We start from the raw sequence: 23424 nt of genomic DNA on the forward strand, positions 1-23424 counted from the left end.
TAACTTTCTATGCCCACGTTCTTAACTATTTTGAAAGCATAACAATTTTTATAAGAAACTAGCGGTGATTAAACTAAGTTATCAGCAAAATATAATATACCTATATTAAGTTTATCAGGTATGTCTAATAATATAGTTTAAAATTTCTCATATTCTTTATGTTGCTTCAAAGTCCAGAATACCAGAAATTATTGAATAGGTAAATCACAATAAGGAGCAGTTCAAGTTCCTTTATTCTATAAATTCAATATCTCTTTAAAAAATTCTATAATATCATAATTATCACATATTTCTTTTGCTTTTTAAATTTTATAATAATTACAGTTTATCCTTCCTATAGCGAATTTTAATATAATGAATCATGTGGCGCTTAGCCAATAAAATATATTAATTTTTCTTCACTATAATGAAGTAACCAATCAAAATTTTCAAATTCTTCATTAACTTGCTATAATAAATTTGAGATATAGAATAATTTCTTTGTTACATTAAGGATAGACTATACTTGATTTCAACTTTTGAAACCATCTAGAATTTTGAGCTAAGTTAATATCACAGGAATGTCATATATCACACTCTTTTTATTCATAAAAGTGTAACCAGTTATAATTGTTAATATGCATTTTTTTAAATCATTATGCTTCAACTTTTTATTAGTTTTCTGCACCTGTATCTTTTTCTTTAATATACTGCTCTTCTTAAAAGTATTACAGTCAACTCTCTTTATAGTCACACATTTGGGACAGTCCATATTTGGTGATTATAAAGAGATGTGACTATATAAAAAATTTCTTATATTTGTATATCATAATTCCGCCAAAAATTAACATAATTTTAAATTTTAATTATACTTAAACCTTTATTGTATCGTAACTTCGCCAATATTAATCGTAGAGAGATGATCTTACCGCCATTCGATTCGTCTTGATGAGACGGTTCTAATGGTATAAAATACGTCGAAATCCAATCACTAGATTAATTTCCGAAATTAAAAAAATATTAATGGTTTTTGTGTGATAACTCTGTTAATATTGATCCTAGAAAGTCGATCTTACTACCATTCGATTCGTCTTGATGAGACGAATCTAATGGTATAAAATACATCGAAATCCAATCACTAGATCAATTTCCGAAATTAAAAAATATTAAATGGTTTTTAAGTAATAACTTCGTCAATATTGATCACAGAGAGATGAGCTTACCACCATTCGATTCGTCTCGATGAGGCGATTCCAACGAGCTATAAATCATCTTTTTACAATCACTAGGTACCGAGAAATCTAGCAAAATGTTAAATGGCGCAGTAAACGTAAATCAAGAAATATTATAATGCCGATGTTTAACATTTTGTTGAATAACTCGTCAGCCAGTGATCGGAAAAGGATAAAACTTTACCTGAGGAATTAAGTACTCGGTATAATGGTTGCCCATTGAAGATGATAGGACACAGACCCGAGATTAGCCTCGCAGGCTGACAGGTGTAACTGGCCGTAAACATTAGCAAAGGAAAAGGATAAAAACTACCACCATTCGATTCGTCTCAGTGAGACGATTCTAACAAGCTATGACACATCTTTGTACGATTATTAGATGCCAAGTTATTTAATATATTCTTTATATAACCGTGATTATAAACGGTTCTTTTTAATATAAGATTTTTGAGGATAGGTGTGATAGTGACTATAGATAGATTGTGACTATATAGGATAGATTTTAATAATAAAGTGTTTTGAACATTCAACTGGTGTGACTATATAGTAGAATGTGACTATAACGGGAGTGACTATAGAGGGAGTTGACTGTATAAGCATTTTATTTAAAGCTAAAAGATAAAGGCAGGGATAATAAAATTATGATTGGGTCTCGTGATCACCAGACATTGAAGATAGGGCCTTTATGGCTAAGATGACCCGTTATTAAACGAAGTCTACCTACGGAGTCAAATGATCACTTGACAGTGCACATGTGGGGTACTACCAGTATGACGAGTGGTTTGTAGTTTAATTATATTAGAGTAGTTATTAGGAAATATTACTTTGTATATATTTTTTATTTTTTTTATTTTAATAAAACTGCAAATGCGCTGCAGAAAAAAAAAAAAAAAAAAAAATTATGATGTATTCAAATATAAATTATGTACAGTCAACTCCCTTTATGGTCACTCCTGTTATAGTCACATTCTACTATATAGTCACACCAGTTGAATGTTCACAAACACTTTATTATTAAAATCTATTCTATATAGTCACAATCTATATATAGTCACTATCACACCTAAAGATGTAATATGTAATTATTTTTAGAAGGTTATAAGGTTGCAACTTATTACACATCTAATACTTTTGTTGTAATTCTAATATGTAATATTATAATTATTATATAGTATTATAATTACTCTTAGTATTGTAATTATTATATAGTGTTGTAATTATTTCCAATTATATAAATATGTATTATTATATATTAATTATTTCTTTTATGATGATATTTGTTCTATAAAAACTTATTTTTGTAATTTTTATTTTTCAAAAAGGAAATTTTTGAATAATCATAAGTGTTGTAATATTACAACACTTTAACTTTAAAAGTATTAATAGGTTGCAACCCTTACTATTACAACACAAGGTAGTAATTATCAATTACATACTACATCTTTAATCACACCTATTCTCAAAAATCTTATATTAAAAAGAACTATTTATAATCAATTACAGTTATATAAAGAATATATTAAATAACTTGGCATCGAATAATCATACAAAGATGTACTATAGCTTGTTAGAATCGTTTCACTGAGACGAATTGAATGGTAGTAGTTTTATCCTTTTACAATCATTGGCCGATAAGTTATTTAACAAAATGTTTAACATCAGCATTATAATATTTCTTGATTTACGTTTACTGCGCCATTTAACATTTTGCTAAATTTCTCGGTACCTAGTGATTGTAAAATGACGATTAATAGCTCGTTGGAATCGCCTCATCAAGACGAATCGAATGGTGGTAAGCTCATCTTATCTCTCTGTGATCAATATTGACGGAGTTACTATTTAAAAACTATTTAATATTTTTTAATTTTGGAAATTGATCTAGTGATTGGATTTCAATGTATCTTATATCATTAGATTCGTCTCATCAAGACGAATCGAATGGTAGTAAGATCGTCTCTCTAGGACCAATATTGGAAAGTTATTACACAAAAACCACTAATATTTTTTTAATTTTAGAAATTAATCTAATAATTGGATTTCAATGTATTTTATACCATTAGAACCATCTCATCAAGACGAATTGAATGGCGGTAAGATTATCTCTCTACAATTAATATTGACAGAGTTACGATACAATAAAGTTTTAAGTATAATTTTGGCCAAAATTATGTTAATTTTTGGCCAGAATTATGATATACTAATATAAGAAATTTTTTATATAGTCACATCTCTTTATAATCACCAAATATGGACTGTCCCAAATGTGTGGCTATAAAGAAAGTTGACTGTATTTCTCAATTTATTTAGGAAGAAATAAAATGATTTTAAAAATAGTATAGTTACTAATAACTATATATAAAATGAAATTACATTAATTTTAATTTTAAAATAGTTGAAATAGTCAAATTTATTTGACTTTAGATTCCAAAAAATATATAATTCAAAATTAAGCAACTCTATAATAAAAAAAGTTGCTTGATTTTAGAATTATATAGTAATTTAAATTTTAAAATTTTTGATCTCTTTTTTTTTACAAATTATAAACATAATTTTAATTAGCATTATATTTTCTACAAATATCTAAAAAAGGAAATATGTAATATTATCATGGTCTTTGCCTTCCCTTTCCTTTAAAAATAATGTTATTTTTGGCTATTCTTTTATATATAATATAATAATAATACTTAATTATTATATAAGTTTTACTGAGTATATATATATTATCTATTAATAATAAAAACTTATACAATAATAAGAAGTATAAGGTAAAAACCTTTAAATTTTATATTATAATACTCTAATTTTATTATATAGTAGATATTCAGGTTTTTTTTAAACTATAAATATATTTATAAATTTTAAATAATAATAAAAATACTTTATAAAAAAAAAATTTTTAATAATAATAATAAAAGTAAATTTACAGTATTTTCTACTTTAAGTGAAATTAATATTTCTTACTTTTTAAATCATAAATTATCAAAAATGTTAAAAATAAAAATGGTATTTATGATTTTTTTAAAGTATTAAGTAAATTTGTAGAGTAGGCAGAATTATTTATAAATTACAATTTTAAAAGCTATATATAATTTATTTTTTAAAAAACAATTTTTTTTTATCAAAAATTATATTATTTTTTTTTGAAAATAATTAGCAAAATAATTATTAAATATTTTAAATTTAAGAAAAAATCATTCTAATAAATTTTTAATTTCTTTTATTTTTGTAATTTTTTTAGGCTATAAGATCTGTTATAGTAGCTTACTATTATTTATTATTTTTATTTTTTACTTGTTTATTTCTAAAAGAAATACTTTTATGATCTAATATCTGATATAGAATTTTTTATAATAATTTTAAAAAAGTAATTAAAATTTTTAAAAAGCTTTTTAATTCTCTTTTAACAGTTATTAATAAATGTAAATATTTTTATATTTGCAAGAACTAAACAATTTTTATTTGGCAAATATTCTTTTGCTATTTTATTTTATAAATATAATATATTTCTTAAATGCTCTTGCATATTCTTTTACATACAGTGTGTTGCAAAAAAAACTGGAATTAAAAAATTGACTATAACATCATAATGATCTTATCAAATTATATACAAAATAGTTTATTTGAAAAATGAAAATCCATGGATTTTATCAATAATAAATTAATATAAAATTTATTTAAGTAATTTTCTATAATTAAGCTTATAATTATATTTTTTTTTTTATAAATTTCATATCAAATTTTTCTTTAAAATTAACATTTGAAATTAATTTTCTCAAAAAGTAAAAAAGCATTAGAGTTTTAAATGATGTTAAAATGTAGCCTGATTATTAATATTCAAATTTATTTTAAATAAATTATATGTATTTTTGTAATTTGAACTATTTATTAGCATTTTTTAATATATACTGAAATTGTATTATTGTAATAATTTGAAAAATAGAATTTCCATTATTTTTATCATAAATGTTTCTTTACTGAAAAAAATATTAAATAATTTAGAATCCTAAAAAATATAAAGATTAAAGATGATTAGTATAATTTTAGTCTAAAAAAAGCAACTTTTCAATGCTGGAATTATGTATCTAGTATTTAAAAAAATAATGAAACTCTAATCAGTACTATTTAAATAAAAAAAATCTATATAAATATTTTGGCTTTTATTATACAAACTCAAATCTGATATTTTATATTTTTTGGGATTCTAATAATTTAAAAAAACCTAATATAAATAAATGAATTTGTATCAAAGTTAGGCCGCTAGTTTCGTTTAACATCAGAAAATTAGAGTTTTAATCAATCATGTGACTAATAAAGCTAATTGACCAATAATATTTATTTTTAAATCCTATTTATTTGAGCGGCCTTACATTATCGTATTACTAAGCAAAAAATAGTTATTGTCATGTGATTTACAAAAATAAAAATGCAGATGATTTTTCGAATTGTTGGTTTTGAGAGCAATAGGTTCAAATGGGGGTTAAAGGTTTATGGGAACTTATTTCACCTGTAGCTCGAACTGTTAAGCTTGAGTCTCTAAATAATAAAAGACTCGCAATCGATATCCTTTGCCTAGCTATTATGATAACAATTTGAAAAAGTCCATTTATTTTTGTCTTTAACTTTCTTTGTCAATAATTACATGCTAGCATTTGGCTATATCAATTCTTGACTGCAATGCGTGATAAGGAAGGAAATAGGCTACAAAACGCACATTTATTAGGGTTTTTTAGAAGGATATGTAAACTTTTATTTTATAATATCAAACCGGTATTTGTGTTTGATGGCGGATCTCCAGAATTAAAACGTTTGACTTTGGTTGGTTTTAGGTTCTACTTTATAGTATTATAGATATATTATATAATGAACTTAATAAAATGATGTAACTTTATAATTTTTACAGAATGAACGTCGTAAGAGACGAACTGGTAATGCCAATAATATACAAAAAACTGCTGAAAAACTCTTGTCTGCACAATTAAGGCTGAATGCTATTCAAGATTCAAAAGATTCAGTGTAAGCAAAGAATTATATTTCGATGGAATGTAATGACTAATATAAATCAGTCCTCTATAAATGCACAATTATTTTTGCACTAATTTGAACATGATGGATATGGTCTCAATGGGAGTGCACTTGAGAGAGTTACCTGTGTTATGAGTTCAAATAAAATAATTTATATTAATCAGATTTGATATGCTTAATTATTTGTATGTTAGCTCAAAAAAGAATAAAGGTTTATGGAAAAGAGCAAAAACCGATGATATTGTTTATTTTGATGGACTTAATGTGAGTTCGGAAGAACAAATTCGTCTGAGAAAACGTGATGAATATGATTTACCGTCTATGTCGGGAGGAATCGAGTAAATATGACTTATTAATTTAGCAATCTCTTGAAGCACATTAATTGATTCACACTTGTTATTCAGATCAATGATTAGTAAAGATGATCCTCGTCTTGCAACTGAAGATGATCTCAGAAATTTTATTAAGGAATTTAAGGTACAACAAATTATGTTGATTCGCAATATTTCAAATATTGGAATTTTTAAATCATTTTGTTGTTAAATAGCCTGAGGAGATAGATGTTGATTCTGAAGTATTTAGATCCCTTCCATTAGCTACACAATGTGAAATCATAGGAGAACTTCGAATCAAAAGTCGTCAAACATCTTGGGACCGTATTCAAGAGATAGTCAACAATGCTCCAATATCCTTTAATTTTATATTATAATAATGACACAATTTATTATCTAGAAATATTTTTTCTTAATTATTTTAATGTATACACCGCCATGGATTTTTCACAACTTCAGATAAAATATCTTGTAAAAAGAAACGATTTAACACAAAAGTTGATTAATGCCACAAATAATGCAAATACCGATAATACAACTCCAATACGAATAGCATCAGAACGTAACAAGAAATACGTGTTGGTAAAAAACAGAGAAGGAAATGCAGGATGGACAATGAGTTCTATAGATGAAAATGAATCAAATTATAAAAAGCAAGTTTCAGGTACAAGAGAAAGTCCCGTTTATGTGGACATGAGTCCACATAATGATGATAAAAATGCATCGCTTGAATTCTCAAAGTAAGTTATGTTGTTTTTCGTAGTCTATTTTAAAATTTTAGTAATAAATCGATTTATAACTTTTCGAAGGTCAGGTTTAACTACTGATAATAAAAATAAAGATTTTGAAGGTAATAATAAGTTTACGCATTATATCAAATCCTATATTAATTTTAACAACCTTTTTATCATCATTATTGCAGATCACACATCATTATCAAGCGAAGAACGGAGTGGTTTACTTATGGATAAAGATGCGTATGTTGAAGATAATGAAAGTATGGATTCAATTATTGAAAAATTCAAAAGGCTGGAATCCGAACAACTTGATGATATTCCAAATTTTGATACGTCTGCGTCAATGAATTCAGATTCATTCTATGTTCTTTGGCTTTCGCGAATGCCACCTGCTTTTCAAAAAGAATATCATGATCATAATGATATGCTTCGTAAAGCCGTTTATGTTTGGAATGATGATGAATTAGAAGAGCAAAAGAAATCGGTCACGAAAAAATTAGGAAAATTAAAGGAAAGTGATAAGCAAAAAGTGGATGCTTTGAATTTTTGGCAAAGATTTCTGAATGCCACATTTGAATTTCGCACTGATCGTCAAAGTAATACCTTTTTTAATGATCAACAAGATCTCGAGATTGGGACATCAAATAATCCTATAGGTTCGGAAGAACAAAAGATTCATGCGAGAGAAACAAATTATCCAATTCAAAAGCGCGCACACACAATAAAAAAATTAAATATTAATTTTGGGTCGTTAATATTACCGATTAATCACAATGTCTCTTCCTACCACACTTCAACATCCTTAGAGGATAGCGAAATAGTTGCAGGTAAAGTTTTAAAGTTTTTATTGAAACTTTCTCATTTTAATCGCGTAATATTTTATATCTCTATTGTTATGTTTAGAAACTAGCGATTTCGAAGAATTTGAAGAATTTGACTTAACAAAACCTTTTGATGCTGATTGTCAATCTAATTCATCTACAATAAATAGTCCATTATTGGAGCAAACTCCAAATGATCAAATAATCTACTCTGATATGGGTATTGATCTAAACACCGATATGGAATCTTTCGATACAGATTATGAAAGTCAAGCAGGTGCACCGACAAATAAAGTTACTTTTGAAATTGTAAATTCTATGAGGAATTCAACTGATATTTCCGAAGAAGATTATATCGAAATCTCGTCTGATGAGGATGATGAATCTAAATATGGATTGCAAATCGAATCTGCAATTAACAATTCTGATGAAGAAATTCCAAAACAGCTCACAGAAGAAGAATCTGAATTTGCTAGATTTCTTTCGGAGTTGAAGAAAAAAGATTTGAATTCGGTACAACTAGAATTGAATACTGAAGTTCAAAGACTAAATGAACAGCAAAGACGAGAGAAGCGAGATGCTGATAGTGTAACACAGACAATGATAAGTGAATGTCAAGTAGGTTTGGTTGATTTCCATTGTAAATTTATATTTTATATAGTTGTTTTAATTTTCTGGATATTATATAGAAACTTTTGCAATTATTCGGAATTCCATATATTATAGCACCAATGGAAGCTGAAGCACAATGTGCTGAACTACTTCACCTTGGACTTGTAGATGGAATTGTTACTGATGATAGTGACGTCTTTTTATTTGGAGGATCGCGAATATATAAAAACATGTTTAGCCAGCAAAAATATGTTGAATGTTATCTTTTGCAGGATTTAGAAAAAAATATGAGACTGGATCGTGAAAAGTTGATTAATCTAGCAATACTATTAGGAAGTGATTATACTGAAGGTCTATCTGGTGTTGGAGTCGTTAATGCCATGGAAATTTTAAATGAATTTCCTGGTGAAAAAGGGTTAGAGCACTTTAGAGATTGGTGGCTAGAAGTTCAAAACGGAATAAACAAACCAGACAATGAAAGCGATTTTAAAAGGAAGTTTGTTAGTATACATTGATATATGTAATTGTTGTTATTTAATTTAATTTAATGATATTAAATTTTATAATAGCGTAAGAAGATGAAAAATTTAATATTATCAAAGAATTTTCCAAGCCACCATGTACGAGATGCTTACCTTAGACCACAGGTAGATGATTCAAAAAATGAATTTCAATGGGCTATGCCAGATTTGGATGACCTCCGAGAGTATGTATTTACTTATTATTATTTTTTTTCTCGTTATTATTATTCAATTGTATGATTAATCTATAATTTTAAGTTTTTTAATGGATAATTTCTTATGGTCACATGAGAAAGTTGATGAAACACTTGTTCCACTCATGAAAACTTTGGTTAAAAGAAAGGTAAAATAATATCGTGGTTCCTAAATATCTTCTTATAGAATAGTAATTTATTTAATGTTTATAGTCGGAGGAAAAAAATCAAAAAGTTCTGGATGATTTCTTTGATCCTTCAATAGGTAGCAGTAATGTTTACAAATCACATAAAAGCGCGAGAATACAACGTATTGTGGATTCTTGGAAACATGAAACTTTCAATAATGAGAATCATAGTAATGATGGTAATGAGCTATCTCAACAGAAGAAACGGTCCCAAGAATCAGCAAATGTCATTACAGAACAAGGAAAATCCCTTTATAAAAAAAGGAAAAGACAAAAAGCCAATAAAAAAGTACAATAAAACTATAAAACTGGCATGATTTATCCTTTACAAGATGATTATTTATTTTTTGATTCTTATATAATTATATAAATAACATATCATGGCGGTAGATTGTAGTAAATGTGCTGTCAATCGTGTTGGATTGAAAATTTAATAATAAAATCAATCCAATTGAATCCATTGGATCAACTCAAATTGAATTTTTTAATTTGTGAATATGGATCGGACTGAAGCATTGACTCCTTGTGAATAAACATGCGTGTTCTAATTTACATTTCCTAAAATGGATGATGACAATAGGGAGGGGTTAATCCTAAAAATTTAAATTACGTCATTTCTTCCCCATAGTAATTACATTTGCCACGTGAAAATAATTCTGATCAGAATTATATTAAACTACAAGTATGGAAATTGATTGTCTGAAGTCTGAACCCCTGAACTCCCCTTAGGCCATGATTATTGTGTTACAACACTATGGGGCTCGGCATGTGGGTGTTTGACATTAAATATACTTATTACTAGCTTATACGGAGTTATCATGTAATTCTATTACCAAATCAATTATAATAAAAAAAAGCACTTTTTTTTTATTAATATATTCATACCCTTAAACGAAAAGCTTCCCAAGCCTCATTATGCTAAGCCATGACGAAATTAAGCCTCTTGATCTATCCGAAAGGCTATGTGTGGCACAGTAATTGTAAATCTTAAGGATATTAACCAAATAAGCGAATTTTGCGGCAATGCGAATATAATACAAAAGATCATTTCCGAGTACATTTTAAATAACATATTTCTAAAAATAGAAAAAAAGAAATTTTTATAATGCGGCTAGTAAGCATATTATGCAGTTTTTAATTTTTACATCATAACTGTGGCGAATTACTACAGCACGTAATTAATTTTTAAGCTAAAAAAAGAACACTGAAAAGTAGCTTTTCCTTTTTTGACGAATTCAATTTTTCTAAAATTCAAATTTTTCAATGTCTTCAATATCAACATTTTTAGCCTTCAACAATACAACACTCAAAAGATATTATATTATTTATATCTTATATAAAAAAATGCACCAGTATATCTCGTTTATTGTGAAACACTAACCCCTCCTCAATTTTTTTTTGTGCTGCAACGCGTACATGCTAATATTATAAATCCATAAAACCCTTAACGTTTTGCCTTCCGTACTTTCCTTATCTCACAGCCTCTCGGGTTGTAATGGAGAAATAATATTGTATTTATAAAATTTATAAAATAGTAAAAATAATAATTAAAGCCCATCGCTTTCTTTGCTAATAATAATAATTTTAATAATTTAATAAATTAAACATATTAAACATTAATAAAATACGGTGCTTGGAAATTCAGAGCCTAATAATAGTTAATTAAAAAAGTTTCACGTCTTCCTCTTGCAATATACCAAATGTCTTATCCTCAAGGTGGATATCCTCCTGGCTATCCAAGTCAGAATCAACCACAAATTCAAGGTTATCCGCCAACTGCGTCTTTTTCAAACATTGACACAACGACACAACCTTTGTTAACTTCAACTTCTAGTGGTGGAGGTAATGCTTCGGTTTCGTTTGCAGTTGAGCCGGAACACACGAAACATTTTGGGCAAGCTCCTGTACGTCAACCACGTCGTTTTAAAACGACTAAACGTGTAGAGCTTTTCCAAGGAAATTTAGTTTTAGATTGTCCTGTGCCTACGAAACTCTTATCAATGGTTCCTAGACAAGATGATAGAGAATTTTCTCATATGAGATATACTGCTTGTACTTGTAACCCCGATGACTTTCAGAGAGAGAAATATACACTTCGTCAAGAACTTTATGATCCCCGTAGGCCAACCGAATTATTCATTGTGCTTACTATGTATAATGTAAGTATTTGCGGGAAAAGTAGATTGTCTTCATAATTCTTAAATCTAGCCGGAAGTAAAAGTAATTATCCGAAAAATTAAAGTCAATTTATATTCTCCTATTTCAATATTATAGGAAGACGAAATTCTTTTCGCCCGTACTTTTCACGGTGTTGTAAAAAACATATCTCATCTTTGTTCCCGTGATCGATCTCGTGTTTGGGGTAAAGATGGATGGAAAAAAGTCGTAGTATGCATAGTGTCCGATGGTCGGCAAAAGATCAATCATCGCACTTTGTCTTATTTGGCTGCTATTGGCGTTTATCAAGATGGTGTAGCTAAAAATCAAGTTAACGGTAGAGAAGTTACTGCACATATCTATGAATACACCACCCAAATTTCAATTGATCCTGATATGAATTTCAAGGGTGCTGATAAGGGAATTGTTCCAATTCAAGTGCTCTTCTGTCTTAAAGAAAAGAACGCGAAAAAGATTAATTCTCATCGTTGGTTCTTTAACGCTTTTGGTAATATACTCAATCCAAACGTTTGTGTCCTCCTTGATGTTGGTACCAAACCTGGCGGTACTTCTATTTATCACTTATGGAAAGCTTTTGATATTAATTCGAACGTTGGAGGAGCTTGTGGTGAAATTGTTGCCATGAAAGGTACAGCTGGTGTAAATTTGTTGAATCCCATAGTAGCTGCTCAAAATTTTGAATACAAGATGTCGAACATCTTGGATAAACCTCTCGAATCTGTCTTCGGATATATAACCGTGTTACCCGGTGCTTTTTCCGCTTATCGTTTCATTGCTTTACAAAATGATCGTAATGGAAATGGTCCATTAGCTTCTTACTTTTTGGGTGAAGCTCAACATGGTGGTGATGCCGATATTTTCACTGCAAATATGTATCTCGCCGAGGACCGTATTCTTTGTTTCGAATTGGTGGCAAAGCGAAATTGTTCTTGGGTATTGCATTATGTAAAATCTGCTTATGCTGAAACTGATGTACCGGACACCGTACCTGAATTGATTTCGCAAAGACGTCGTTGGTTGAACGGATCATTTTTCGCTGGTGTTTATGCTATTTGTCATACTTTTGCCATTTGGAGGAGTGACCACACTACTATTCGTAAAGTATTATTACATGTTGAAATGGCTTATCAAGCTTATCAATTATTTTTCTCCTGGTTTGCTTTGGTAACTTTCATTAAATCTTATGCGATAATATTATTACATTTTATTTATTATTTTAATAATACTGTTTCAATTTTTAATCTAGGGCAATTTTTATCTAGCTTTTTATATTGTGGGTAATTCTCTTACACAGCCAGAGGTCATTGAAGGTCTTTGGAGTGTAACGGCTGGTGAAATTGTATTCCAAATATTACGATACGTTTATTTGACATTGTTAATTGTCCAGTTTATTCTTGCTATGGGTAATCGACCTCAAGGGTATTTATTCATTTCTAATACATATTATTATTTGATAATTGTATCGATATATACTTATAATCATTAATCACATTTTAGTTCAAAATGGGCATATATTGTTTCGATAGTATTTTTTTCGGGACTTATGATTTATATGTTATTCGCGTCTGGTTGGCTCGTCTATAAAGGAGTTTCAATTCAGTTGAACGCGCTTAATGAAAGTAATAAACTTTCTGGGCTGAACGTGAGCACGACTAGTGCTATTATGAATAATCCAGCCTTTCGGAACATTATACTTTCCATTGTAGCAACTTACGGGATATACTTTTTAGCTAGCTTTTTGTTTTTTGAACCTTTTCATATGTTTACAAGTTTGGCACAATACTTGTTACTAGTTCCATTTTATATTAATATATTAAATGTTTATGCCTTCTGTAACGTACATGATGTCAGGTAATTATTCTAATTTTTTTTTACAATTTTTCTTGTTGTATGCGTTTACATTTACATGTTTATTTTAACTTATTATAATATAGTTGGGGCACTAAAGGTGACACATCCATGAAACATGATTTGGGTACCGTAAATACAGGAGGAAAAGGTGAAGTTGAAGTAGAAGTTCCGGTCGAAGATAAAGATATTAACGCAGCATATGAAGAGGCACGTGCTGAATTAGCGCGTCACGCGGAGGAAGAAGTCAAACATCGATCAAGAGCCGATAAACAGGATGATTATTATAAGGGTTTTCGTACACGTGTCGTATTATTTTGGATCCTTTCTAATGCTGCTTTGGTTGCTGGTATTACTAATGCTAGTGAAACATTGAATCATATGTTTCCGGAAGAACGACGTAGCAACAGTTATATGGCATTTATACTTTGGTCTGTTACTGGGTTAGCTGCTTTTAGATTTATGGGTAGTTGTATATATTTATTGTTTAGATTGTTTACTGGTAATTAGTAATTTAATCATGAACTCGAAGATATTATTTTTAAAAGTAAATATAGAATAATTATAAATTATATATTGTAAATTGATTAATAAATATAGGATCATTTGATCGTAATATACAATCAATACAATCAATACTCAAAATAAAAAATCGTTATATTAAATAATTATTGGATGAGGTAAAAACATCGAAGGAATACTGCGGCGACTAGCTGACATTAGGAAATTTAGGAAACCGTTGTGATTCCGAAGCGAAAAAAAATTGCAGATATTTACATGGATTATAAATAACCAATAAGAAATTATAATGATAACTTTTTAATATATGGTAAATTAATCAGATGCATAGAAAAACGATAATCTAGTCGGAATTGCGATTATCTGTTTTGTGTTGAAAGTTTGTAATTAGCTTATGAACTAGACCCAACACGCCAATTTTGCCATCATCAGCTGAAGATGAAGAACGAACAACTAGACAAAACACGCCAATCTTTATTGACTTTTGAAACTAGGAAAAATAAAAAATTGTACAATAGAAGCTAATAAGATTAAAAAAGCAATTTTTTTTAAAACCAATATTACTGTACATTACGTCCACCAGAAATCATGTGATACAAATATTTCTCTAAACCATGTAATATATTGTCTACCCTCATGCGACGTCATCTTTATCTTTTTTCGCACGTCTGAAATGTGTGTCAGGTTGACGGCGCAGTGTGGCGCAGTAATTCAAAAAAATCTAAGTTGAAGATTTTCTTTTTAATGTAATGCTTTCAAATTTACACATTAGATGTATTTTCATCTGTTTTACAAAATTCACTTATAAACGGAAGGAGATTTTGGACGTAGATTTTGACTTTAGTATATAACAACTGATTTTATCGTCTTTGCCGATCATTTCCAAAATTGGATTTGTCGAAAAAATAGTTTTTGTTAAATAAGTATAACTCGAAAATGGCCTTCTAAACCGCCTGTATATCTCTAAGTAAATTTGCAGAGCGGACGAAAATACATCTAACGCAGGAATTTAAAAGTTTTATTTAAATAAAAAAAATTGCAATTTAATTTTTTTTGGGAAAATCGCTGCGCCACACTGCGCCGTCAACCTGACACATTTCAGACTTGCTCTTTTTTCGCTTCATAAAATGAGAGAATAATCCTATAATATATACTACTTTTCAAAGTATTTTGGTTAAAAGTTGCAATAATTATTTCCTTTCTTTTCAAATAAATTGTTACTTTCTGTTGTAATTGGTGCATTATATTGTATAATTAACTTTAGTTTATAGTAAGTGATTGTAACTCACTTTCTGTATCTCTAATTCTATTATTAATACATAATCCATATTTTCCAAAGTAAGGATAACCATTTATTTTACGTATCCTTTCTCCCTTCTTTTTATAATTTGGCCAGAATTAAAAAATATTTTTAATTTTAGCCAAAAGTTAGTGTATTACTTTATTTTTACTATTCCTCTTAATAATTATACAATATTCTAACTAGTAAAAGACCTTTAAAAAAAACTAAAGAAAAGGGTAGCTTGAAGTAAAAAATAGTTTTTCTTAATTATTAAAGGAACTACGTAATTTATTTATTAAAAAATAAGCATTTGATATACCTTAAAGTTCTTAATTTATCCGCATCGGAATTTCTAATTACATTTTTATCAATTCATTAATCTTAAATGTTGATGATTCTTCTGTATAGTTTTCAATTACCATTGTCATGATATTCCTGCCCTTGTTGATTCAATTGTATATAACGGGAATAATATGTCATATTCCAATCTGGTTGTTTTCTTTTATTTTTCTCTTGTAGCATCACCAAAATCCTAAATTCTTCTGCACATCTATTTCGCATAATAATGTCCCCTTTTATATTATATATATAAGACATTAATTGAAGAACATTAAGCAGTTCCGAAATTGATTCTAAATCCTTAAATCCTATTCGCGAAGCGTCAAGTGCATACAACACATCTTGCCAATTGATAGATTGTTTCCTATTTGCTAAACGAATTTAGACAGTAAGTAAAAATGATATTATTTATGAATTTCATATTTAACGTTGTAAAAAATTAAACCTTGTAAATCTTGGTTAATACATGCAATCAAGCACTGTGCATAAATGTATTGTGCAATTGACTGTAGATGAAGTGAATGTTCTGCAAGAATCTAGATTAAAGAATATTAAGGAACGTAATTACGCTTTTTAGATTATCTTCATAATTGATAACATACCACTGGCATAATTTTTTCAATCATCGATCTTGCTCTACCAGCTAATTCGAAATTAAGCAAGATCTGCGCAAGCCTTATAATGGCCAAGAAATAACTACTTTGATAATGAAATCGCTCACTTAAGCAAAGCGAACTTAAAACATAGGGAAGAGCAGAAGTGAGATCTTCCGTCTCCTATAATAAATCACTCAATTAATATCATTTCTTGATGTGATTATATACAACTACAGTCAAGTTATTCAAAATAGACATACTATGCGAATTTCAGCAATTTTGAGTAAATAATTAGCTACCAACATTTGATTTTGGTTACCTATCCTGCAACTCTGATTGATTAATTTATGTAGGACATCCACTCCCTTTAGAATCAAAAAATATATTAATGTTTTTAATGTTATATGCATCTGAAACATATAATGGTTACCTCGTCAGGTCGATCAGTTTTAGCTAAATAAAGAGCTCTGTTAAATTCAAAATCTGCACGGAAAAGATCATCATCTTGACAACAGGCGCGAATTTGATGTTCGATAGCTCCAATATTAAAAATTTCATCACTATTTTGTAAACGAATTAAATGTAACTCTTGTACAACCAAAAAGTCAAAAACAATCATACTTACCGATTAAAGCTCTTTTGATACATTAATTTTTCAAAGCAAAAGACCCATTGCGAGACTGCTCTTCTTATGCCATTGAAACGTACTTTTGACTTTGCAAGAACTTCAAAAGCATTCAAATAATTACCATGCGAAACATGCTGATATGATCAAAGGATTAATAAGTATATCATTCGTACATATAATAAAAGTAATCCGATTTTTTTTTTATAAAAAAAAATATTAGTTACATTATCTGCAAGTTGGCATATAGCAGTCACACGATCTTCTGGACTAGGATCGGGATTATTGATAACTTCATTAGTAAACAAATTTGCTAAGGTATCGCTGCCTAAAAGATTAAATTAGGTAAATCACAAAGTATTATCAAAATAATAATAAATAAAAAAAAATAGATAAAGACAGTACCATAAGTTTGCCATACACTAGCGTTCAATAAATGTCCTTGAAATCGCATTGTTTTAAATGGACAATTCATGTTCAATACAGAACTCCTAAGTAATGATTCAAATACTTCGGTTGGTGGAGATCCCTACATAAAGAGTCATTATAAAAACATGTTCTTTTAAATAAATAATTTAAAAGATTAAATTACCTGTTGAATTTGCCGTTGTGACTTTCCTAGTTCTCCCAGAGCTTGTAAATACATGAAATTGGCTTGTTTAGCTTTACTTATAAGTGATTCTAACATCTGTTGTTCGGATGCACTAACATGCGTTCCTGTTGTCTGATCAGATGATTTCAATCGATACAGCCAGCTAAAATTCAAAGTTAATCGATGATTAGATACGTCGTAGCTAAAAATCTTATCTGTAGTGCATACCTTAAAGCAAATCGCAGACACTCTTGATCATTGTTTTCACGAGCCATTTCGATTGCTTCTCGGATAGCCTATTATTAATCTATTAGAATTTGACAAGAAAACATTAAAACTACACAAAAGTAATCAGCACAAACCAATATGGCTTGTTCTTTATGTCCAAATTTGGCATGGAGAACAACCAAATTTAACAGAACATATTGATACCAGCTCCTATAATAGGATTTAAAGCAATAAGAATTTTATCATGCAATTTAATTAATTATAAATTTCCAACCTATTTTCTGGGTCATCAGGACAAAAATTCGAGTATTTATAGAAGTTGGTTAAAGCTCCTTCATACTCCCCGGTTTGCATATACTTTACGAATCTAAAATATTATATTAAGTTTATAGGGTTGAAAATAAGATTGACACGCTTATATTTAACACTGACTCTATATAATATATTGATGAAATTTCTGGAATTCTATCGTGTATTTTTCGGAGTTTCTCCTCAATTTCTAAAGGTAAAATTCCACCATATTCTGTCGAGATTAGATTGTCAATGAACAATGTTATTAATAATAAAATTAGTTTAAAATCTCCCTCATTTATTACAAATGATTTTCTTACTGCGAAGTTGAGTAATAACATAATGAGAGAATGATTCTGCATCATTTTTGGGAATTAACTCTAATAAAAAGGAATACTAGTATAAGCAAGATAAAAACATTCAAATATTAGCGAATTACAAGTTAAATAATGTACCTTGTTTATGCATATGAAATCGTTGAGCTAATTCTGTCATTTCTGAAACTTCAAGGGGAACGTATGCATCTTTCATGAATAAAGTACTTGGTTTCGTTGTACGTTTATCTCTGTATTCGATGAAAGCATTATACAATCGACTTATATCATCAAACATCAATTTGTTCATTTCAAGGATGCAACGTCGAACAAATATTCCTAATAAACTATATTTTCTCTTAATTGATAATAATCGCATGAAATATAGAAAAATAAATAAACATTACATTTGCAAATACAAAAGTAATAAATACCAGGAAAAGTTCCTTAAATAATATATCGAAATAAAATAATGAAGTGAATATCTATTTTTAATTAAAAAAAAAAATATTCACGTGGAATTCAAATACTAACTGCGTCGCGGGTAAAAAACCTTTTCATTTCTAATAAAAAGTTTTAATTAATAATAATTATAGCAAATAATTAGTTAATTAAGTTTAAATTACCCTTAATCGAAAAAGTAAGCTCATGGGGAGTAACTATAATCACTAACTATGAATTAAATAAACTTTACTTTAGTAAATTTCCAAAAAGACGCGTCAACATTCATTACCTTTGCCAATAAAATTTCACTAAAGTTATTTGTTGTGTTATCTGTGTTATCAGATATTTTGGTAAGTTCATCACAGAGTTCTTTCAGTGTAGGTTCTGGAAAACGTTGTTCATCCTGTAAAAAAAATTAACACAGAGCTATATATTTAATCTTTTTTTTGAAAGAAAATTCGTGATAAATACCGAAATCTTTTCTATAAGAAAGAATAGCAATGGTTCGAGTTTTTCTGGTGTTGTAGAATCTGTTTCTATTATTTCCCAATATGCTTCAATTAAAATCAGTAAAGAAATTTTGTGAGGAGTTAGCATCGAGGTTTTCGCGACGAAGGCTTCCATAGTTTAAAAAAATTGTCGATCGGAAATAATCAGAAAATATAAAAAATGCTTGGTTGATAATTTGTCACAACCGTGATCACTACTAAAAAAAATTCATTTTTAAATTACAATCGTACAAATGTTAATTGACACTTGTCGGTACAAAAAACGAGCACATTTATAAATTCATTTTTCCACAGCCTTTTGTAATTTCTGAAACTTTTTATTAGTTTTTTTTCTTGCTTTTATTGTTTTAAAAAAAGACAGCCTCCCGAAAAAAAACGGCGGTGATTTTTTGCTTTTAATTATAGCGATACATTTATTCATAAAACAAACAAATCATGAAAGCTCTCATACTCGTTGGCGGTAAGTGAATTTATGGTTGCCCATTTATTAAACAAATCGTATTTTGATTGAATTTTTTATAATTAGGATACGGTACTCGCCTGAGGCCTCTTACTCTTACACTTCCAAAACCATTGGTGGAGTTTTGTAATAAACCAATGATATTACATCAAATAGAAGGACTTGTAAAGGTTTTATATTTAAATTTCAATTCTCATTCATTTTTTTACATTTATTTTACATTTTTATTTTTTTCTTATAGGCTGGAGTAACAGATATTGTATTAGCCGTTAATTATCGACCCGAGATCATGATCTCACTTCTTCAAAAATATGAAAAGGAATATAATGTAAAAATCACTTTCTCGGTAGAAACTGAGCCTTTAGGGACTGGTCGGTACATTTTAAAGCCGTATTCCTTTATACTCTTTATTTTATTAACCTAGGTATAATAAATCAAATCGTTAGCTGGTCCTCTTGCATTAGCTCGTGAAATTCTTGGAAAAGATGATTCACCCTTTTTTGTATTAAATAGCGATATTATTTGTGAATTTCCGTTTGAACAATTAAGAGATTTTCATAATGCTCATGGAAATGAGGGTACTATAGTTGTATGTATACTGTGTGGATATTGAGAGTGGCGACCCTTTATAATATAAGTTCCAACTATTTCGTTTAATCCTCTCTTACTAATTATCAAGGTTACCAAAGTTGACGAACCTTCGAAGTATGGTGTGATTGTAAATCATCATGACTCAACGTGCATTCAACGATTTGTTGAGAAACCTGTAGAGTTTGTTAGCAATAAAATCAATGCTGGTATCTATATTTTCAATCCTACTATATTAGATCGGATTGAGGTTTGTGTAATATTATTCTGAACCTTTATATCAGAAACTTTTAAAATTTTAAGATAATATATTATTTTTACAGCTTAAACCTACATCTATCGAAAAGGAAATTTTTCCAAAGATGGCAGCCGACTCCCAATTGCATGCATTCGAACTTGACGGTTTTTGGATGGATGTTGGTCAACCTAAAGATTTTCTAACTGGCACTTGTTTGTATCTTTCAAACTTAGCTAACAAACAACCGAATCTCTTGGCAAAGCCTGACAGCGGATATATATATGGAGATGTACTAGTAGATCCTACTGCAAAAATAGGTAAAGATTGTAGAATTGGTCCCTATGTTACTATCGGTCCAAACGTTGTTATTGGTGATGGTGTTAGATTACAAAGATGTGTTATATTAGAAGGAGCGCGAGTAAAAGATTTTGCTTGGGTTAAAAATAGCATTGTTGGATGGCATTCAACACTTGGACGATGGGTATTGTATTACTTATTCATCTCAAGAGCGCTATTTTTACATTTATAAATAATTTCATTTTTGTCTTTTAATAGACTCGTCTGGAGGGCGTTTCAGTTTTAGGTGACGATGTTACCGTTAACGAGGAGATCTATGTTAATGGCGGTTGCATTTTACCTCACAAAAGTATCTCCACTAACATTACGGAACCTCAAATAATAATGTAAAAAAATTATCAGCAGATTTCAACTGATTGATAATTTTTTAAACAAAAACTTTGCTTTAAATGGCGTTTTTAAATTATTATATGAAGCGATCCATTGTTGACAATATTATTGATCTCCATTTGTTTGGACTTAAAAATAATAATTATAATTATAGAATTTTTTTTTTTTTGACTTTTAAAATTTTTACTGGTAGCTTTCACTATATGATGATTTTTTCACTATTATATAATTTAACAATTGCAAACGAATGGTAAAATTTTAATAATATTTACAATATACTGCACTACCCAATATTACTTAATGAATTTTTATTTATTTCCTACTTCATTTTTTTAAAATGAAACTACTATGATAGTTTAAACTATTTGAACTCTCTTTGGTTTAAATTGAATTTAAGCCATTAATTATAAAGCAAAACTACGTTTTTAGCTTATCAGAAGCCGTGATAAATGCGCCAGCAAAGCCTCAAACCTTTGATTTCAAGCCTATCACTTTTGAAGCCAAACCTTATTCAGAATTAATTATCAGATCCGTGTTAGATACTTAAGATTCCGAAATAGTTTTAGGGGGATTGATAATTATAATTTTGCATTTGCTCAGCCCATGCCCTATCTGTGATGGAAAACAAGAGAATTATGGATTACATGGCGAATGGTATAAAAATGGAATCAAGCAATAAACTCAAGTTCGCAATCGTAGTGTAGGCCAGTCATGTGAGATAGAAACACATCGTCAGGCTCGCCTTGAATGGGCTCTTGCTCATAGAAATTGGACAAATGAGAAAATGGAGAAGTGTGCTTTTTTCCGATGAAAGCACTTTTATACAGTTTCAACAAGGTCATCAGGAAAAGGTTTGGCATGAACCAGGAGAAATATTGAATCCTGATTGTATTGCAGTTACTGTAAGACACAGCCCTAGCAGAATATTTTGGGGTTGTGTGGACTTGGACCAATTGTTCCGTTAAAAGGTTCAGTTACAAGTAAAACCCATGCTAAAATTATTCAAGATTATGTCATACCAACTTTGGATAAGTATTTTCCATGTGGTAATGGAATTTTCCAAGAGGATAGATAATGCTCTGCCATATCATTCAAAAGTTGCTATGGCCACCCATAAAGATGCAAAAATTGTGGTGCTTCAATGGCCAGCACAAAGCCTTGACTTAAACCCTATTTGAGAATATGTGGGCAGAAATGAAAGCAATGGTACGTTGTTGTGATCCACTACCATTTAATATTTAAATGCTTGAGAAGTATATTAAAGATGCATAGGATGATATTCCTTCAAAATATTTTAAAAAATTAATTGACAGCATGCTATGCAGAATTGAAGTGGTTATTACTGCAAATGGATATAATATTAATTATTAATATATAATTTTTTTTACATATAATATTAATAACAATCAGATTAATATATTTACAGTCAACTCTCTATAAATGCACCCTCTATAAATGCACACCCTCTATAAATGCATTTTTTATCTAGTTCCAACTTGGGCCTTAATGCTAAATGCACGGTTTTTATATATGTGTATTCTGTTATTTCTGGAAATGCACCCTTTATAAAAAAAATTTTATATAGTTTACTTATAAAATTTTTGTATTACCTTAATTTTAGATTAATAGTATATAGATTTATATGTATTCTATAAATGCACACCCTCTTTAAATGCACTCTTATACCTGGTCCCAAGGGGGGTGCATTTATATTAGAGAGTTGACTGTACTTAATAATTTTTGTTATAATTGCAATTTTTTATTATCCATATTATTATTTTTATTATATTATTTTATTATGAAATTTTTATTTAAAAATATCCATATACTTTTGATCACCTGATATATAAATGAAGTAATTGCTAGTAGTATAAGAGAAACTTTTATTGATTGGATAAAATATTGAAATTCTGATTGGCTGAAGTAATTTTATAGTTGTAATGTTGATCTTAAAGTTTTACAAGAAGTTTCAATAGGAAAAATCATCTTTTTTTCTTTTTTAAAAGATTTTAAACTTGCCTATGTAAATGGCAAAAACTTTTAGTTAA

At 28.9% G+C, this 23424-nt stretch overlaps 4 protein-coding genes across 4 annotated transcripts; 3 read left to right on the plus strand and 1 right to left on the minus strand.

Annotated features, from left to right (window-relative positions):
- Positions 1-5664: 5664 nt before the first annotated feature.
- On the plus strand, positions 5665-10115 carry OCT59_006240 (uncharacterized protein). Its single transcript, XM_066141134.1, has 13 exons — positions 5665-5769; positions 5851-6026; positions 6112-6571; positions 6638-6710; positions 6781-6889; positions 6966-7305; positions 7375-7415; positions 7488-8129; positions 8206-8741; positions 8813-9235; positions 9305-9441; positions 9515-9599; positions 9664-10115. Exons 3-13 carry the CDS (start codon positions 6405-6407, stop codon positions 9934-9936), a joined length of 2826 nt encoding a protein of 941 aa, XP_065997956.1. The 5' UTR covers positions 5665-5769; positions 5851-6026; positions 6112-6404; the 3' UTR covers positions 9937-10115.
- A 984-nt stretch (positions 10116-11099) lies between these two features.
- On the plus strand, positions 11100-14733 carry OCT59_006241 (Chitin synthase class 1). The gene is made up of 5 exons (XM_025309512.2): positions 11100-11797; positions 11913-12980; positions 13063-13235; positions 13314-13667; positions 13751-14733. The coding sequence occupies exons 1-5, from the start codon at positions 11339-11341 to the stop codon at positions 14172-14174; spliced, it is 2478 nt and encodes an 825-aa protein (XP_025170789.1). The 5' UTR covers positions 11100-11338; the 3' UTR covers positions 14175-14733.
- Positions 14734-15689: 956 nt separating this feature from the next.
- Positions 15690-19518, minus strand: OCT59_006242 (uncharacterized protein; the record flags this gene model as incomplete). Its single annotated transcript, XM_066141135.1, has 21 exons — positions 15690-15705; positions 15785-15817; positions 16061-16175; positions 16250-16340; positions 16407-16580; positions 16661-16765; positions 16831-16960; positions 17026-17162; positions 17253-17353; positions 17431-17554; positions 17618-17780; positions 17846-17913; positions 17980-18055; positions 18120-18212; positions 18278-18368; positions 18457-18516; positions 18592-18808; positions 18985-19013; positions 19077-19122; positions 19184-19297; positions 19366-19518. 21 exons carry the CDS (start codon positions 19516-19518, stop codon positions 15690-15692), a joined length of 2136 nt encoding a protein of 711 aa, XP_065997957.1.
- A 320-nt stretch (positions 19519-19838) lies between these two features.
- On the plus strand, positions 19839-21671 carry OCT59_006243 (mannose-1-phosphate guanyltransferase; the record flags this gene model as incomplete). Its single annotated transcript, XM_025323614.2, has 7 exons — positions 19839-19863; positions 19930-20033; positions 20105-20234; positions 20310-20452; positions 20543-20701; positions 20775-21170; positions 21245-21671. The coding sequence occupies 7 exons, from the start codon at positions 19839-19841 to the stop codon at positions 21374-21376; spliced, it is 1089 nt and encodes a 362-aa protein (XP_025170787.1). The 3' UTR covers positions 21377-21671.
- Positions 21672-23424: the final 1753 nt, after the last annotated feature.

This window comes from Rhizophagus irregularis, chromosome 14, assembly GCF_026210795.1.
Source record: "Rhizophagus irregularis chromosome 14, complete sequence".
Taxonomy (NCBI): domain Eukaryota; kingdom Fungi; phylum Glomeromycota; class Glomeromycetes; order Glomerales; family Glomeraceae; genus Rhizophagus; species Rhizophagus irregularis.

Coding starts and splice junctions, on each gene's coding strand:
- OCT59_006241 (XM_025309512.2), top strand. CDS start 11,339: ATGTCTTATCCTCAAGGTGGATATCCTCCTGGCTATCCAAGTCAGAAT. Junction 11,798..11,912: donor TTGTGCTTACTATGTATAAT/GTAAGTATTTGC, acceptor TCAATATTATAG/GAAGACGAAATTCTTTTCGC. Junction 13,668..13,750: donor TGTAACGTACATGATGTCAG/GTAATTATTCTA, acceptor ATTATAATATAG/TTGGGGCACTAAAGGTGACA.
- OCT59_006240 (XM_066141134.1), top strand. CDS start 6,405: ATGCTTAATTATTTGTATGTTAGCTCAAAAAAGAATAAAGGTTTATGG. Junction 8,742..8,812: donor CAATGATAAGTGAATGTCAA/GTAGGTTTGGTT, acceptor GATATTATATAG/AAACTTTTGCAATTATTCGG. Junction 9,236..9,304: donor GCGATTTTAAAAGGAAGTTT/GTTAGTATACAT, acceptor ATTTTATAATAG/CGTAAGAAGATGAAAAATTT.